Consider the following 20,552-nt stretch of genomic DNA (forward strand, 5'->3'; position numbering starts at 1 on the left):
TAAAATTACAGGGGGAAAAAAAAAAATCTCATGTAGGTCCAAGTAGGAAAAATAGAAGTTTGGCTATGTTCGAGCTGGCAATTTTCACTAATATTCTATCACTTTCACTTCATAGCTGTATATTTTTTATCTATCAAAAAAAAGAAAAGAAAAAAAAACTGCATATTTTTTTGAGATGCTCAAATGTTCTTATATTTTTATATAATATATTTATTTGATTATTATTCTTTCACATGGTGGGCCACTCATTTAAATTTTTTTTTCCTTGAGTTTGACTAATTTTATTTATGGAAATTCATATCTGACAAAGGGTCTCCTTGGTGGCCCCAAAACAACTAACAACCCCCACCAATTACCCTTGATTACCTCTAAAAGTCCAAATAATGAAAGCAAAAAAAGAAAAGGTTTTAAAATAATAAAATCTTCAGACACAACATTGTGATTCTAGAATCATACAGACCCAAAAATTTAACAACAAAAACAAATAACTTCAAAATTGTGTATGGGTATGAGTCATGTCGGTATGAAAGGTGATACTTATCCTCTACTCCACGTAAATGGGCCCATATAACCTGCCTAAAATTTCTGAAAATTTGAGGTATACCTCAGTAATGAAACTTTAAAAAGTGATGTTGGCAATAATAAATACAATCCTGTACGTAGAATAATGAATACCTATTAACCCAACTGTTAATGAAAACTATTACGTGACTAGCATTATTCAAAGTCTCAAACTTTGAGGCTGTCCTTATTTTACTTTTGCACTTGATTTTGTGCTAGTCTATTTTTCATTTCACAACAGTTGCATTAAGCAGAGTGTTTCTTTAGCTTTAGCCCCCTATAAATAAAGAGCCATCTCATACTCAACAACTCATCCACACAGGACCACACTCACTCTTACATTACAATATCAAAGCCATTGTTTCCTACCAAACACTATGGCTAAAGTTTCCCATCTTTTGCTGCTATTCTCTATCTCATTATACCTTGCTACCACAGCCAAGTCTGCATCCCCTGCCCGTGGTTATGATACTAGTTTCATCAAGTCCTCATGTAGTTCTACTACCTATCCAGCAGTGTGTGTCAAAACTCTCTCAGCCTATGCCTCAGCAATTCAACAAAGCCCACGCCAATTGGCCCATACTGCCTTGTCTGTGAGCCTATCCAAGTGTCAATCAACAAAGACATTTGTGTCAAAAATGACAAAAATGAAGGGCTTGAAGTCTAGGGAATATGAAGCTGTTAAAGATTGCTTGGAAGAGATGGGTGATACTGTGGACCGTCTTAGCAAGTCCATCCATGAGCTCAAGCACATTGGTCAAGCCAAGGGTCAGGACTTTCTGTGGCACATGAGCAATGTTGAGACTTGGGTTAGTGCAGCACTAACCGATGAGAACACTTGCCTTGATGGGTTTTCTGGCAAGGCCTTGGATGGTAAAGTCAAGGCTTCAATTAAGGCACAAGTTGTAAATGTTGCACAAGTCACTAGTAATGCACTAGCACTAGTTAATAGCTATGCCTCAAAGCACTAAGCCACTTCCAAAGGTTAAAGTTTTTGTAGAAGTCTTGGTATGTCATTTTGGTTTGGTTTGGTTTGGTTACTTATGAATTATGATGTATATTATTTGAGTGAGTGTTTTTGTATGTTTATAATATACAGAATTACTTCTTGTAAAATGTTAAGCACACCAACAATCAAAGGTGGTATGGAAGTTCTAAAAAATTATGTGCCTTTTATGCCTCTTGAATTGGTCTTAAAGTTCTTTGCTTCTTCAATAGTTTTTAAAATGGCTATCCCTTGATTGAAGGAATAAATGCATTTTTTATATACAAGTTGCTTTTATCAATTACATCCTCGTTTCACGCCAATTCTCAAGCGAGAAATTGTTTTCCTAGACGCAAACATTGAAAAAAGTAATGGACATTGGAGACTATGCTTGATCTTGACTTTAGTGAACTTGGAACTAATAAATCAAATCAGTCTTATTTGCAACATATTTGCCAAAAAAAAAAAAAAAAAGACTATACGATAATTTAGTGCTGCAATAAATGGTAGTGGCAATTTTTTTTTTTATTATTAAAATTTAAAAGATGATTAAAGAAATCGAATATCTTTTCATTTCCACTGACACTGAGATGAAAGTAATTTGGACGGTGTGTTAAAGGCTTAAAGCAGAGACAAGATATTTCTCAAAAAAAAAAAAAAACAAAAAAAAAAAAGTAGAGATGAGATCAATTATTTAAAAAAAAATTAAAAAAAGGAAGTAAAGATAAGATTGGCCAGGTTAGCCAAAGAGTACCTTCGTGGGGGCTGACATAGACGACACACTGAGGTCTCGTTTGGAAGGAGGAAATAGAATGGAATGAAAAGGAATAAAAAGAATAATTTTAAAATATTCTTCCCTTCCCCTTGTTTGGGAGTTTTAATGGAGGGAATGGAAAGCTCATTTCCTTGTTTGGGAGTTTAAGTAGAAGAGAATGAAATGAGTAGAAGGGAACACTCATTCCTCTCTATTCCCTTAAAATATCAAATTTTCATTCCCCCCGAAATTGGGAGGAATGGGAGGGAATAGAATTAGATTTAATGATTTTTTTACTAAAACTCCCAAAATACCCCTGTATATTCAATTATTTATTTTAAAATAAGGGTCTAATAGTAATATTGTTATAAAATGAATCCATTCCATTCCCTCCATATTGCTCTCAAACAAAATTACTTACATTCCATTCCTTTCCATTTCTTCATCTTAAAACATCCAATCAAGGTTACTTAATTCCATTTCATTTCATTCTTTTCCATTCTTTTCTCTTGTTTAAATACATTCCATTCCATTCCGTTCATTTCCATTCCCTTATGATCATTCCATTCCATTCCATTATCTTCTCTTATGAACTCCCAAACGGAGTGATTGGATCTGAGTGCAGTATCACATGCATTTGGCAGACAAAATTAAGCAGAGCAGGACTGTGGGTTCAGATTATATTTTACAAAGGGTCCAGTTAATGTGTGCCCTTAGGGCACATATTAGGCACACACTAAATTTTCTATTTTTGAAAATATTTTCTTGGAAATTGAAAAAGTTGTCATTATTTTTTCAATTCTCAAAAAAGATTTTTCCAAAAATGGAAATTAATATGTGCCCTTAGAGCATATATTAGTAAAATCCTTTTACAAATAAGGTTTATATATTTTATTTAAAATTTTAAATAATTAATTATTTATATATGAGTTGGGTTCAAGTTACACCTAGTGTAAGTAATGTTACACTATCTAATAACTTGTTATAGAATTCATATTTTGAAAATCCCACAGTTGAATTACATGTTCTATGTGTTCTTAACAATTACTTAATTTTCATGTCAATTGGATGTTATTTACCATTTGATCTGTAAACTCATCTTTTATACATTATTTTAAACAATAAAAACTTGAATTTAAAAAATTGATTGATGAAATGACTATTAATCTTTGATCACCTTGAAATTTTGTAAGCATGAAAAATATATGAAGATAATGTAATCTAACGGTAAACTTGTCAAAATTTGCATCCAATTAAAAAATATTGAATGGTATAACATTGCTTAGAGTTACATCAAGTATAACTTGAACCCAACCCTTTATACATATATTGAAAAATAAAATTTTAACAGTAAAATAAAAACAGAGAGAAACAAAATAGTAGTAGTCGGAAATACCCTCTACTCAGGGTGGAATTAGGATTTTATGAATAGGGGGTCAAAAATTATAATAGATACAAAATTGAACTAATTTAATTAAGTCATACAAGATATTCGAAGAGTTTGGAGGGCAAATTATATTTCTTTAGTAAAGTTTAGATAAATTTAGGGGTAAAAATCTAATATTTGAAAATTTTGAGGGGTCATAGCCCCCACTTCTCTAAGTAGTTTTGCCGCTACTGTTACCGACATGTGTGAATCTCACTTACTGTAAAAGTGTGATCTCATTGTACGTTTTATGAGATACCCTATTCTCTTTTACTTGCAAACATTCATTCAAAGTGACAGACTATTTAGATTACTTTAGGTTGAGATATATTATCAATTCAGATTTCCCTGCTATGTGTCCTATTAAGTCCAAGATCATGGGCAGCCATCACTGGTCAGTTGTGACAATGTTATCAATGCCATAATATATATGTTTGCACAACACAATTAAAAAAAAAAAAAAAAAAAAAAAAAAAAAAAAAACAAATAATTGACCAACAATTACAAATCAACAATAATTTTAAAAAAAATCCCTGATCTCGTGGTGATCCGGTCATGGTTGGTAGAGAGAGAGAGAGAGAGAGAGAGATGAATGCCTGAACAAGAAGAAGAAGAAATTATTATATTGTTACAGTGATTTTCATAACAAGAACTGAGGAAAGAAGAAAACAAGTTCTGGCCTTCTAGGTGTTTTCTAAAAACTGTTTAGCGCAATAAGATTGAGAACAATTTAATAAATTTCCAAACAAATCATTTGTGTGGGACCCATCAATTTTTTAAATAAATAAAGTGAGAAAAATATTTTTTAAAATTGGAGACCAAACAATCTACCTTCTTGTTTTTTGAAGATAGTTTTAATATTAACGTCCACTCTTGATGATTACTCTTTATTATTAGATCAAAATATCAATTAATTTTTGGTGTAAATAAAGATCGAATTCCAAAACTCTTATTCGACATTTACCTTGTTGTACTGGTTCATGAGGTTGCAATTGGTAACGAGCCACCGCAACTTTTTAAACAATAGATGGGCATTTTTACACTTTTTTACAACTGGTGGATTCATATGATGTAGCAATTGTATCTTTTTTTAAACAACAGGTGGGCTTTTTATCCAGACCTTGTGATCAATGAACCTAAAATATATAGCCCAATTTAAGCTGAGGAGGTATAGCCTTAAAAGTTGGAAATGGTTGCCCTTTTTGATGTTATAGGATCTCCCAAGACTCCCCCATGCCATACAAAGCTTATAGATAAGGAATTTAATACCTAAAATGTAACAGTATAGCTAACATAAAATTATTAATTAGTGTAATTGTATAGCTAAAAGTTTCAGAATTTCTTGTACACTGGTTGGACAGCCTCATCTTTAGTACTATCCCATGAGATTCTTTTTGTGTGGATCCTGCAAAAAAAAAAAAAAATGTAGTTATCAAATGTCAATATAATGTCATCACTTTCAGCAAAAACAAAACGAGTGAATTAATTAGTCTTGTACTATATGTTAGAAAACTTAGTTGTCAGGGTTTAACCACAAATATTGAATAGACATTGAGAGAGATATCTCTAATAGCTACTTTACATGTTCAAATGCATTATTAGGCAAAAGAAAGGGTTAAGTTCATACTGATGTAACTTATAATCAACATTATCCCACTAAATTAATTTTCATTGGCTAAACATTTCAACAAAGCCACTGTTAGTCATATGTTCTTCTCATACTTATCATGCTTATCAAATATTAGGAAGTATTACATTTTCCAATATTTGTTCGTTTAGACCCCTAAAACTAGATTGTTTAACTTATTATATTAATCAAGTGATTACTTCGATTAATTATTCAGATTTAGGTTAAACACAAATAAATCATATCATGCAAAGATGCGGAAAAGTAAATAACATCACGATATAATGACCTAGGAAAACCAATGAAACGAACTGTTTCAAGGTAAAAACTTGGAGATGATTTGACTTAACTATCCTCAAGGTTAGAGGTGTCCAGCTAGAACCGGACCCGATCCAACCGACCAGACTCGACCGGAACCGACCCACCCGTAACCGATCCGTGAGCTTCGGTGGTCGACGGCGGGTTGCAAAGCCCAAAAACAGAGTCCGGCGGGTCGGATAGCGGGTTCTCTCTTCGAAAACCCGCCCCAATCGACCCGACCGGAACCTTGACGAAATCTGGCGAAATAAGAATTTTCCGGCGAGTTTTTGGTCAGAATACCTTAGATTTTTATAAGATTTGGGGAGATGTCACCAAATCTAGTGAGATCTCAGCCAAATCTGGTGGAAATCTCACCGAATCTAGCAAGATCTCACCAGATCCAGTGAGATCTCCGCCGGATCTAGATCATTTTGGCCTGAAATCAACTATTTTGGTTGGATTTTCCACCGTGGACGGTTTCGACCGAATCGACCGTGTTTCCGGGGCAAAACCGACCGCTCCGATCCGACTCTCTCGCCGGTCGGCGGCGGGTCAGAATGTTCTCCACCTGAGTCCAGCGAGTCAGTCTCAGGTTGGGCACAAACTCGACCCGGACCGACTTGTGGACACCCCTACTCAAGGTAAAACAAATCCACTATAAGAGAATTGAAGTTTTTACAATCCGATTTAATCCTAAATCTATTACTACCTCCAATAGTAACTTACTGATACGATCACGTGCAAATTTCGAATCCACGGACTCATTCTCTTCTTGGATTTACACCAACATAAACCGCCTTGCTTGTGACTTTGAGATCACACTCAAAGGTTTTAAATCATCATCAGTAATGATCTTGATGAAACAACTATGTTCTACTAACGCTTGATTATAGTTTTGGATCCGGTAAATTCTTGTGTAGTTAGAAGGTACAAAATCTCTCAGATCTCACAAAGAGTAACACACAAGTCTTCTAAGAGTCTTCAAAATGTGACTAGGGTTTCCTTTTTATATGTGGAGAAGTTTAGATGAAACCCTAAACATTTTCGTGGGTTTGGTCTTGTTCAAAAATTCGGTAGAAAAATAGTGCCTGCAATTTTCGATTGGTCGAGCCTAATTCTTGATCAGTCCAGCAAGGTAGAATCTCACTTCCTTTTTTTGCAATCAACTGGACTTGTACCTTGAAACAACCACTTTTAAGCATTGCCTTAAAACCTAAACTAGACATGTTTTATTTTCAATTTACCAACACAATAAAAATATGATTCTAAATATTTAAATATAAATTTTTAGAACCTAACATCCAACATAAAAGTAAAAAGAATAGGCTCAATTATTAGTGAGAGATGACTATATATTGTGGTGATTGAAGTAACTACAAGACCCCACTTGAAAATCCAGGAAAGGAATATTTAGCATAAATATGCTGTAAATTGATAGATACCTTTGTAAACTAGAAAAACTCATTTGTCAAAAAGATTCTTTTATACCTGTGACTGGGAAGCCTAGAGCATTCCTCAGTTCGATTATAATAGAGGGAGGTGTAGAATTTATATAGTTTTGCTATTATCTAAAAATAACCGACATCAACCTATATACAATTGTATAAATTTACAAGTTTGTTACCGTAACATAATACTATTCATTTTGCATTTACGTTCCGTTTGTTTTTATGAAAAATCTTGTGTAAAGATATTTTTTTGTATTTTTCAGTGTTTGGTAGTATCTAAAAAAATAAGTTAAAAGAAAACTATCTTTGGTCAACATAAAAAGTATAATTTATTTTTAGAAATTGTTTTCCACTAAGGTTGCGTTTGTTTTGGCTAAAAAAGATTTCAGGAAATTATTTTACACCCAGCAGTGTGTTTGGTAGGACCTATAAAATAAAGTCAAACGGAAAATCAACAACTTTGACCGGAAAATAAGCCCTTTGACTTGGAAAATATTTTACACTTCTATTTTATCTTCAAATGATTTCCGGACTCAGACACCAAAGTGAGAGAGAGAGAGAGAAAGAGCACGAAGAGAGACTAGAGAGAGTGAGATCGGGCTCGCGTCATCGAGCTCAGACCACCGCCCCAAGCCCAGACATGTCGTTGAGCTCGCGCTGCGAGATCGCACTGGGGAGATCGTCCTGTCAAGATCGCACCGTGAGATCGCACCCCTCTAGATCACACCATGAGATTGTCCCGCCGCCCTCTAGATCGAACTCTTTTCATCTCAATCTCAACGCCACCTGAAGCCTGCCGCCATTGGACAGGTCTCGTCGCCCATGACCCACCCATGACCGATCTCTCTCTTTCTCAATCTACCTCTCCCTTTCCCTCGATTTGTGATCACTTTCTCTTCCTCCTCCCTTTCTCAGTTTGACCGAATGGTTTCGTGTATTGAGAATGGTTGTGTTTTGATTTTTGTTTCTTTAAAAGTTTATATACCGAAATTTTCTATTATAAAATTTGTTTGGATGCTGAGAAAATGTGAGAAACTAGTAGAAAAATAGCATTTTCAGAATGTAACCAAACATATAAAAACATTTTCTAAAACAATTTTCATAATGTAGCCAAACACTTGAAAATATTTTCCTTTCCCGAAAACATTTTCATCTGAAAATATTTTACATTCAGAAAATATTTTACATTCAACCAAATGCAGCCTAATTTTTTTTTTTTATAAAGTAACTCTATCTCATAGCAAGTTAAATAAGAGAAGTTAGAAGATTGTTTTTTAACTTATTTAAGATTGTTGTCAAATATATGAAAATGAAATAGTTTTATAGAAACTACTTTTTAAAAAATAACTCATTTCCTACTAAACATTATCGCCCAAACAGAGCGTTAGTTGTGTATGGGTATGAGTCATGTCGGTATGAAAGGTGATACTTTTCCTCTACTCCACGTAAATGGCCCCATCCCCATATAACCTGCCTAAAATTTCTGAAAATTTGAGACATACCCACTAATGAAACTTTATAAAGTGATGTTGGCAATAATAAATACAATCCTGTACGTAGAATAATAAATACCTGCTTTTTTTTTTTTTTTTTGAGAGGTAATAAATACCTGTTAACACAACTGTTAATGAAAACTATTACGTGACTAGCATTATTCAAAGTCGCAAACTTTGAAGCTGTCCTTATTTTACTTTTGCACTTGATTTTGTACTAGTCTATTTTTCATTTCGCAACAGTTGCATTAAGCACAGTAAAGCACAGTGTTTCTTTAGCTTTAGCCCCCTATAAATACAGGGCCATCTCATACTTAACCACTCATCCACACAGGACCACACACTTTACATTACGATATCAAAGCCATTGTTTCCTACCAAACACTATGGCTAAAGTTTCCCATCTTTTGCTGCTATTCGCTATCTCATTATACCTTGCTACCACAGCCAAGTCTGCATCCTCTGCCCATGGTTATGATACTAGTTTCATCAAGTCCTCATGTAGTTCTACTACCTATCCAGCAGTGTGTGTCAAAACTCTCTCAGCCTATGCCTCAGCAATTCAACAAAGCCCACGCCAATTGGCCCATACTGCCTTGTCTGTGAGCCTATCCAAGTGTCAATCTACAAAGACATTTGTGTCAAAAATGACAAAAATGAAGGGCTTGAAGTCTAGGGAATATGAAGCTGTTAAAGATTGCTTGGAAGAGATGGGTGATACTGTGGACCGTCTTAGCAAGTCCATCCATGAGCTCAAGCACATTGGTCAAGCCAAGGGTCAGGACTTTCTGTGGCACATGAGCAATGTTGAGACTTGGGTTAGTGCAGCACTAACCGATGAGAACACTTGCCTTGATGGGTTTTCTGGCAAGGCCTTGGATGGTAAAGTCAAGGCTTCAATTAAGGCACAAGTTGTAAATGTTGCACAAGTCACTAGTAATGCACTAGCACTAGTTAATAGCTATGCCTCAAAGCACTAAGCCACTTCCAAAGGTTAAAGTTTTTGTAGAAGTCTTGGTATGTCATTTTGGTTTGGTTTGGTTTGGTTACTTATGAATTATGATGTATATTATTTGAGTGAGTGTTTTTGTATGTTTATAATATACAGAATTACTTCTTGCAAAATGTTAAGCACACCAACAATCAAAGGTGGTATGGAAGTTCTAAAAAATTATGTGCCTTTTACGCCTCTTGAATTGGTCTTAAAGTTCTTTGCTTCTTCAATAGTTTTTAAAATGGCCATCCCTTGATTGAAGGAATAAATGCATTTTTTATATACAAGTTGCTTTTATCAATTACATCCTCGTTTCACGCCAATTCTCAAGCGAGAAATTGTTTTCCTAGACGCAAACATTGAAAAAAGTAATGGACATTGGAGACTATGCTTGATCTTGACTTTAGTGAACTTGGAACTAATAAATAAAATCAGTCATATTTGCAAAAAAAAAAAAAAAAAAAAAAAAAAGACTATATGATAATTTAGTGCTGCAATAAATGGTAGTGGCAAAATTTTTTTTTTAGGGTAAATTCCAGATAACTACCCTGAGGTTTGGGGAAATACCAAACACGTCCAAGACAATTGAAAAACAACCATTTTAGTCCTTAAAGATGAACACCGTTAGCATGCCGTTTGTTCACTCCACCCAAAACAAAAGTTGCACAGCTTTTTCTCCATTTTCAAGAATGAATGTTTAGGTACCCCAAACTCATTTGTTCCCGCCAGCCTTAATGCATTTTGCAAATGCAAATGCTTTCTAGTTTTAGTCCATTTTAGTCCAGCTATGGGACCCATTGTTTGATAATAACTAAATGCAATTTCATTCCAAACAAACTCAATTAAAATGCAAATAGTCCAGCAAATCACTTGTGAATGAATCAATTGAATATATACAAGAGTCCGTAATTCTATATAAATCATAAAGCAGACTTCTATTTCATGGGATTACATATGTATATGAGAGATTTAAGGAAATATGTTTTCCTTTGATGAAGTTGTTGTAAACATGTGTACTACATTTCCTTGATAGTGGTAATCTATGCAATTGATTAGCCGTGGACTTTGTGTGAGAAGAGGATTTTTCAATCAATCCCATGATATTTGCATAGCCTTTAATATTTGAAATATTTTTGTTTCCGGATATATCAACACTCCTAATGTGGGAAATTTCTTTGATCTAGGAATTTTCCTTAACAGCAACACTTCTTACATATAAATAAGATAATTCATGATTGTACAACCATGTCAATTGGTTAAATAATGTTATGCATAAGATAATCCACTTTCACATTCTTATGATGAAAACATTAAAAAAAAAAAAAAAAAAATCTGTTCTCACAAAATTAATAAGTAACAAGTATAGACAAGTAAGTTCAAATTTGCATTTGCATTCCCATTAAGTTCATAATAAATATTCATTGACAGCATTGTCAAAGTCATATATATCATTAGTTACATTCACAGCATTTGTACCATCTATTACTTACAAAAACTTACACTAATAACCATCAGTCTAAGTTAATACATGACATGAAAAGGAAACCAAAAAGGCAAAAGCTGTCCAAGACCCACCAGGTCCATCATGTATGTAAGCTGTTCACAAGAAGTTTAGCTATATTTTGATATCAAGAACTAATTTGTACCTTTCTTCAGATTAAAACTTGAATACAAGCCCTCTTTCTGTTTGCTCAGCCCGAAATTTTTTTTTTGAGTAAGAGTTGAAATTCTAGCTCTGATGAAGTCTCAAAAGAACCATTGAACCAATTGACTTGGGTTACTTTCTTCTGGTTTATATTAAGAGCCCTTTGTTGCTCTTGGGTAGAGCAAGAATGATGAAAAGGTGTTGGACTCCAATGTGATGATTTTGGCCTGGCGGGAATAGATGGTGTGAGGTACATTTTCTGAACTTGTTGCCTTGGAAATGAAAAAAAAAAAAAACTGTACAAATTTTGTTTTGTGTAATGAACAAACGGCTTGGGCAGCTTTGGGGTACCTGAGCATTCATTCTTGAAAATGGAGAAAAAGTTATGTAGCTTTTGTTTTGGGTGGAGTGAACAAACGACATGCTAACGGTGTTTATCTTTAGGACTAAAATGGTTGCTTTTCAATTGTCTTGGATGTGTTTGGTATTTCCCCAAACCTTGGGGTAGTTATCTGGAATTTACCCTTTTTTTTTATTATTAAAATTTAAAAGATGATTAAAGAAATCGAATATCTTTTCATTTCCACTGACGCTGAGATGAAAGTAATTTGGACGGTGTGTTGAAGGCTTAAAGCAGAGACAAGATATTTCTCAAAAAAAAAAAAAGTAGAGATAAGATCAATTATTTAAAAAATATATAAAAAAAGGAAGTAAAGATAAGATTGGCCAGGTTAGCCAAAGAGTACCTTCGTGGGGGCTGACATGTACGGCACACTGAATGTGAATTGTGAATCTGTGACCACGTGAGTGATTGGATCTGAGTGCGGTATCACATGCATTTGACAGACAAAATTAAGCAGAGCAGGACTGTGGGTTCAGATTATATTTTACAAATAAGGTTTATATATTTTATTTTATTTTAAATTTTAAATAATATAATTATTTATACATGAGTTGGGTTCAAATTATACCTAGTGTAAGTAATGTTACACCATCTAATAATTTGTTATAGAATTCATATTTTGAAAATTCCACAGTTGAATTACATGTTCTATATGTTCTTAATAATTACTTAATTTTCATATCAATTGAATGTTATTTACCATTTGATCTATAAACTCATCTTTATATATTATTTTAAACAATAAAAACTTGAATTCAAAAAATTGATTGATGAAATGACTATTAATCTTTTATCACTTTAAATTTTGCAAGCATTAAGAATATATGAAGATAATATAATCTAACGGTAAATTTGTCAAAATTTGTATCTAATTAAAAAATATTGAATGATATAACATTGCTTAGAGTTACATCAAGTGTAACTTGAACCCAACCCTTTATATATATATTGAAAAATAAAATTTTAACAGTAAAATAGAAACAGAGGGAAACGAAATACCCTCTACTCAGGGTGGAATTAGGATTTTATGAATAGGGGGTCAAAATTATAACAGATACAAAATTGAACTAATTTAATTAAGTCATACAAGATATTCGAAGAGTTTGGAGGGCAAATTATATTTCTTTAGTAAAGTTTAGATAAATATAGGGGTAAAAATCTAATATTTGAAAAATTTGAGGGGTCATAGCCCCACTTCTCTAAGTAGTTCTGCCGCTACTGTTACCAACATGTGTGAATCTCACTTACTGTAAAAGTGTGATCTCATTGTACGTCTTATGAGATACCCTCTTCTCTTTTACTTGCAAACATTCATTCAAAGTGACAGACTATTTAGATTACTTTAGGTTGAGATATATTATCAATTCAGATTTCCCTGCTATGTGTCCTATTAAGTCCAAGATCATGGGCAGCCATCACCGGTCAGTTGTGACAATGTTACCAATGCCATAATATATATGTTTGCACAACACAATTAAAAAAAAAAAAAAAAAAAAAAAAAAAACCAAATCAACAATAATTGACCAACAATTACAAATCAACAATAATTTTAAAAAAATCCCTGATCTCGTGGTGATCCGGTCATGGTTGGTAGAGAGAGAGAGAGAGAGAGAGAGAGAGAGAGATGAATGCCTGAACAAGAAGAAGAAGAAATTATTATATTGTTACAGTGATTTTCATAACAAGAACTGAGGAAAGAAGAAAACAAGTTCTGGCCTTCTAGGTGTTTTCTAAAAACTGTTTAGCGCAATAAGATTGAGAACAATTTAATAAATTTCCAAACAAATCATTTGTGTGGGACCCATCAATTTTTAAAATAAATAAAGTGAGAAAAATATTTTTAAAATTGGTGACCAAACAATCTACCTTCTTGTTTTTTTTAAGAGAGTTTTAATATTAATATCTACTTTTTGATGATTTTCTTTATTATTAGACTAAAACATGAATTAGTTTTTGGTTTAAATGGATATCAAACTGCAAAACTCTTAATTCGACATTTACCTTGTTGTAATGGTTCATGAGGTTGCAATTGGTAACGAGCCACTGCAGCTTTTTAAACAATAGATGGGCATTTTTACACATTTTTACAACTGGTGGATTCATATGATGTAGCAATTGTATCTTTTTTTTTTTTTTTTTAAATCAGCAATTGTATCTTTTTTTTAAACAACAGGTGGGCTTTTTATCCAGACCTTGTGATCAATGAACCTAAAATATATAGCCCAATTTAAGCTGAGGAGGTATAGCCTTAAAAGTTGGAAATGGTTGCCCTTTTTGATGTTATAGGATCTCCCAAGACTCCCCCATGCCATACAAAGCTTATAAATAAGGAATTTAATACCTAAAATTTAACAGTATAGCTAACATAAAATTATTAATTAGTGTAATTGTATAGCTAAAAGTTTCAGAATTTCTTGTACACTGGTTGGACAGCCTCATCTTTAGTACTATCCCATGAGATTCTTTTTGTGTGGATCCTGCAAAAAAAATAAAAAATGTAGTTATCAAATGTCAATATAATTTCATCACTTTCAGCAAAAACAAAACGAGTGAATAATTAGTCTTGCACTATATGTTAGAAAACTTAGTTGTCAGGGTTTAACCACAAATATTGAATAGACATTGAGAGAGATATCTCTAATAGCTACTTTACATGTTCAAATGCATTATTAGGCAAAAGAAAGGGTTAAGTTCATACTGATGTAACTTATAATCAACATTATCCCACTAAATTAATTTTCATTGGCTAAACATTTCATCAAAGCCACTGTTAGTCATATGTTCTTCCCATACTTATCATGCTTATCAAATATTAGGAAGTATTACATTTTCCAATATTTGTTCGTTTAGACACCTAAAATCAGATTGTTTAACTTATTATATTAATCAAGTGATTACTTCAATTAATTATTCAGATCTAGGTTAAACACAAATAAATCACATCATGTAAAAATGTAGAAAAGTAAATAACACGACGATATGATGACCCAGGAAAACCAATGAAACGAACCGTTTTAAGATAAAAACCTGGAGAGGATTTGACCTAACTATCCTCAAGGTAAAACAAATCCACTATAAGAGAATTGAAGTTTTTACAATCAGATTTAATCCTAAATCTATTGCTACCTCCAATAGTAACTTATTGACATGACCACTGCAAGTTTCGAATCCACAGACTCATTCTCTTTTTGGATTTACACCAACATAAGCCGCCTTGCTTGTGACTTTGAGATCACACTCAAATGTTTTAGATCATCGTCAGTAATGATCTTGATGCAACAACTATGTTCTACTAACACTTGATTATAGTTTTGGATTCGGTAGATTCTTGTGTAGTTAGAATGTACAAAATCTCTCAGATCTCACAAAGAGTAACACACAAGTCTTTTAAGAGTTTTCAAAATGTGACTAGGGTTTTCCTTTTATATGTGGAGAAGTTTAGATGAAACCCTAAACGTTTTTGTGGGTTTGGGCTTGTTCAAAAATTCTGCAGAAAAATTGTGCCTGCAATTTTCGATTGGTCGAGCCTAATTCTCAATCGGTCGAGCAAGGCAGAATCTCACTTCCTTTTTTTGCAATCAGCTGGACTTGTACCTTGAAACAACCACTTTTAAGCATTGCCTTAAAACCTAGACTAGACATGTTTTATTTTCGATTTGCCAACACAATAAAAATATAATTCTAAATATTTAAATCTAAAATTTTAGAACCTAACATCCAACATAAAAGTAAAAAGAATAGGCTCAATTATTAGTGAGAGATGACTATATATTGTGGTGATTGAAGTAACTACAAGACCCCACTTGAAAATCTAGGAAAGGAATATTTAGCATAAATATGCTGCAAATTGTTAGATACCTTTGTAAACTAGAAAAACTCATTTGTCAAAAAGATTCTTTTATTGCCGTGACTGGGAAGCCTAGAGCATTCCTCAGGTCGATTATAATAGAGGGAGGTGTAGAATTTATATAGTTTTGTTATTATCTAAAAATAACCGACATCAACCTGTATGCAATTGTATAAATTTACAAGTTTATTACAGTAACATAACACTATTCATTTTGCATTTACACTCCGTTTGTTTTTATGAAAAACCTTGTGTAAATATATATATTTTTTTTTGTATTTTCCAGTGTTTGGTAGTATCTAAAAAAATAAGTTAAAAGAAAACTATCTTTGGTCAACATAAAAAGTATAATTTATTTTTAGAAATTGTTTTCCACTATTTTTTTTTATAAAACAACTCTATTTCATAGCAAGTTAAATAAGAGAAGTTGGAAGATTGTTTTTTAACTCATTTAAGATTGCTACCAAATATAGGAAAATGAGATAGTTTTATAGAAATTACTTTTTAAAAAATAACTCATTTTCTACAAAATATTATCGCCCAAACAAACAGAGCGTTAGTTGTTTTTTTCTTCTTTACATCTCGAGAATGAAGGAAGAGAGTAGACGGTAGTTGTTGTGTGTAAAGAAAGAAAAATAATTAAAAAAATCAAGAAAAAAAAAGAGATTTTAATGAAATGTGAGGATGTAAAATAGATTTTAATGAAATCTAATGTGGAGTGTTTTGAAAAGTATGTAAAATAAAAAAAAAGTAAGTTCTTATACTAAAATAGACATGAATTTTTGCATGAGTTGAATGCTATTAGATCACAACAATGAGCTCTCTGCCATGACAACATTACGGGCACCATGTGGGAGTATGTTTTGTACGCTATAGCTTCCTAGAATAAATATAGAGGATTGCTTGGAATGCTACTTAGGTTTTCACAGCAACAGCAGTACCTCAACTCGGTTTGAGTTGCATAAACAGCTGTGGATCTCTTAGCATCCCCTACCCATTTGGAACAAGTGAGAGGGGCCTCAGGGCTGCTACTTCATGGGTCTTTTCTCACCACTTTGTACAGCTCTTTTGTGAGAGTAGGTACATTTGATAAGGAAGGAGTCATTAAGGTAGCATCCCTTCCTTCCTTGTTCCAAAAGGTTAAGGGATGGTTAGAGAGCCACAGCTGTTGCAGCTCAAACCGGAATGAGATTCTGCTGTTGCAGCAAAAACGATCAACCCTAAATGTAAATATAATCCCAATCTTGTACTCAAACAGTACTCAACCAGTCATCCACAAGCTCACTTCTATAATATAGAAGCCATTGTTTCCTTTAATTTCCTAAGAAACATTAAGGCTAAAGTTTCCCATCTTTTGCTACACTATTCTCGACCTTATTATACATTCCTACCACAGCCAAGTCTGTCTTCCGCTACTGAGCATGGTCGTATCACAGATTTCATTAAGGCCTCATGTAGTGCCACGAGCTATCCTGCACTGTGTGCGTCTCCAATCTTTCCACACCAATTGGCCCAAATTGCCTTGTCAGTGAGGGCTTGAAGACTAGGGAGTATGAAGCTATTAAAGATGTTGTAATTTGATTTGGTTAAGATGTATATTATGTTGGAAAAATAATAATGAATAAACAAGTTTGATACAACAAACAATATCCCAAATAATTAGCAAGAATGTAAATAAGTAATAATAATATAAATTTAAGTAAATTTAGGAACAATCTCACAATGTTATAAAATCACGCAAAGAGCGTTGTCCTTAAAGGTTGATTCGTACCACCCAAAGTAAAACTTGGTACGATTGGTTCTCTTGGCCAAACAACCCCCCATGATTAGACTATAGCGTCGACTTTTGTGATGTTCACACTTCTACTCACAGAAGGTTTAAGAACAATCTTTTATTGCATTTCCTTACCCAAAAAAAAAAAAAAAAAAAAATATCTTGTAGAAAAATATATGGGAGAGAAAGATGGTAGAGTTGTGTATATCTAAAATATATAGTAAAAAGACCCTTTAGAAAAGGTGTTATGATGAGTATTATATAGAATACTTATGAAGATTATAGTCTATAGTTATTGGTTACTAATAACCCTTAAAAGCCCAACAACTATTTTTCTCATAATTGCCCAACGACTATTTTGCTTATAAATTTCCAACGGCTAGAAAATAAATAAGAATAAAAGTGCTTGGAACATACACTCACACTAACAATCCCCCACATGTTACAAACACAAAATAGGAAAGACATGCAACTAAAGAAAGCATGCATTAATATGGTACCAGAAGGTATTAACCATACATAGGATAAATAAGTAGGAACTAAAAGACAATGGTGGAGTTAAAACTCTTTTAACCAAGCTATTAGTAAACCAAACTTATCACCCACATAACTTTCTTTATCAAGGTTGTTCTTAAGCGGGTTGACACCTTATCCAGGTCATACGCCACTGGGTTTCATGAGAACTCTAGAGACCTATCCAAAAAGTCTCATAGGAAGCGGCACAACTTCTACTCACACATAGGTGGCATCCATCAGGAGTGCGTGCAGAACACCCTATCCCAACAAGTAGGGAGTATGGATTTATTAAGAGCCTAAAACTCAACCTCTAACAATTTGTAACTTAATCGATGGCATCCATCAGAAGTGTGTGCAGATACACCCCATCTCAACAGGGAGGGATATGGATCCATTAAGAGTCTAGCTTATCCTCACCAAATTCTACAACTTAGCACTATCTCACACCATAGGGATGGACTCATCAATAATCTCCTCAGCAAGATAGCGGAAAACACATAATAAATGACAGTACCCATATGGACCACTAATGACCTCTACCCATTTAACCCCTTACATGGAATCACCCATTATAGAGGTTGGAAATTAGTCATAGTGTCATAACTTGGGTATCAGTCCAATCTCTCTAGTTGTCTCACTCACCAACCTTCTTGCTAGTGGTTTGCTCAAAGGCTCGGCCAAGTTCCTTTCTGACCTTACAAAGTCCAAGGACATAACACCATTACCAATAAGCTGCCTCACAATATTGTGGCTCAATCAGATATGTTGACTTTTCCCATTATAAATTTTGCTCTTAGCACGTGCTATGACAGCCTGGCAATCACAATGAATGCAAACAGAAGCAATAGAGTTAGTAAAAAGAGGTATATCAATTAATAAACTCTTAAGCCACTTGGCTTCAGACCTAGCTTTCTCTAAGGTCACTAACTCTACTTCCATGGTGGATCTTGCTATGCAAGTTTGTTTAGATGACTTCCAAGAGACAGCCCCTCCAGTTAATGTAAACACATATCCACTAGTGGGCTTCATCACATCTGTATTAGAGATCCAGTTAGCATCATATTATCCTTCTAAAATAGTATGATAGCCACAATATGACAAAACAAAATCAAAAGTCCCATTTAAATATCTCAATAATTTAGATATTACATTCCAATGCTCAATACTAGGATTATGAGTGTATCTACTCAATCTACCAACAACATATGCAATATTAGGACGAGTACAATTTGTCAAATACATTAAACTACCAGTAATTTGTGCATATATATCTTGTGAAATACTATCACCACAATTTTTAACCAAGCACACCTTTGAGTCATATGGAGTAGACATAGGTGACATTTCAAAATGTTCAAATTTTTTAAGAGTTTTCTCTACATAATGAGATTGTGATAGTATAATGCAACCATTGTCCCTAAGGATCTTAATTCCCAAAATAACATTTGCCTCGCCTAAATCTTTCATATCAAATTTAGAGGCAAGAAACTTTTAGTATCATGCACAACATTATGGCTATTTCCAAATATAAGCAAGTCATCAACATATAAACAAATAATGACACCTTCATTATTATTAAACTTACTATATATGCATTTATCCGCACCATTAATCACATATCTATGTGTAAGCATCATATTATCAAATTTCTCATGCCATTATTTAGGTGTTTGTTTTAATCCATATAAGGATTTAACCAATTTACAAACTTTGTGTTTTTGTCCATGGACAACATAACTCTCGTGTTGCTCCATATAAATTTCTTCTTCTAAATCACCATTTAAAAAAGCAGTTTTAATATCCATTTGATGTATAACAAGTTTGTGAATAGATGCAATGGCAAACACAATTCTTATAGATGCAATTCTAGTAACCGGAGAATAAGTGTTAAAATAATCAACATTATGTTTTTGCTTATAGCCCTTAGCTACTAAGTGTGCTTTATACTTATCTATTGTACCATTAGGCTTTAATTTCCTTTTAAATATCCATTTGCAACCAATAGGCTTAACCTTAGGAGGAAGCTCAACTAATTCCCAAGTATGATTAGACATAATAGAATCTAATTCACTATTAATAGCTTCCAACCAAAATAGTGCATCAATAGATTTAATTGCATCATAATAACTTACAGGTTCATCTTCAACAATATAGGCAAGGAAATCGTTACCGTAACTCTTTTCCTTCCTAACTTGCTTGCTCCTTCTTAATTCTTGCATGTCATCAACAAGATCATTAAAAATATCAATAGATTTATGCAATATTTTTTCCTTATTTTTTAAAGGAAACAAATGTTCAAAGAATATAGCATTTTTAGATTCAATAATAGTGTAAGATTCTAAAATATTACTCTTGATAACTATAAATCTATAACATGAACTATTGCTAGCATATCCAATAAACACACAATTACATGTTCGAGAAACAAGTTTTCTTTTTTTAGGCTTAGGTAGCATAACCTTAGCCAAACACCCCCACACTTTAAGGTATTCCAAGTTAGGCTTACATCTTTACCAAAGTTCATAAGGAGTTTTACCAATTTTCTTATGAGGTACCTTATTCTGTATATGGCAAGCCGAAGGAATGGCTTCCCCACACATATTGGAAGATAGCCCAGAGCTAACAAGTATAGCATTCATCATCTCTTTAAGAGTTCTATTTTTCTGTTTGGCTATTCCATTAGATTTAGGTGAATAAAGAGGAGTTACCTTATGAATTATGCCATTTTGTTCACAACATTCTTTAAAAGAGTTAGACTCATATTCACCTCTTCTATTAG

At 33.3% G+C, this 20,552-nt stretch overlaps 2 protein-coding genes across 2 annotated transcripts; both read left to right on the forward strand.

Moving 5' to 3' along the window:
- The first annotated feature begins 688 nt into the window (after window positions 1–688).
- LOC115959003 (21 kDa protein-like) lies at window positions 689–1,767 on the forward strand. The gene has a single exon (XM_031077295.1). The coding sequence runs from the start codon at window positions 939–941 to the stop codon at window positions 1,530–1,532; it is 594 nt and encodes a 197-aa protein (XP_030933155.1). The 5' UTR covers window positions 689–938; the 3' UTR covers window positions 1,533–1,767.
- A 7,142-nt stretch (window positions 1,768–8,909) lies between these two features.
- On the forward strand, window positions 8,910–9,695 carry LOC115960320 (21 kDa protein-like). Its single transcript, XM_031079154.1, has one exon. It carries the CDS (start codon window positions 8,981–8,983, stop codon window positions 9,572–9,574), a length of 594 nt encoding a protein of 197 aa, XP_030935014.1. The 5' UTR covers window positions 8,910–8,980; the 3' UTR covers window positions 9,575–9,695.
- The last annotated feature ends 10,857 nt before the right edge of the window (window positions 9,696–20,552 follow it).

This window comes from Quercus lobata, chromosome 9 (genome assembly GCF_001633185.2).
Source record: "Quercus lobata isolate SW786 chromosome 9, ValleyOak3.0 Primary Assembly, whole genome shotgun sequence".
NCBI classification, from domain to species: Eukaryota; Viridiplantae; Streptophyta; class Magnoliopsida; order Fagales; family Fagaceae; genus Quercus; species Quercus lobata.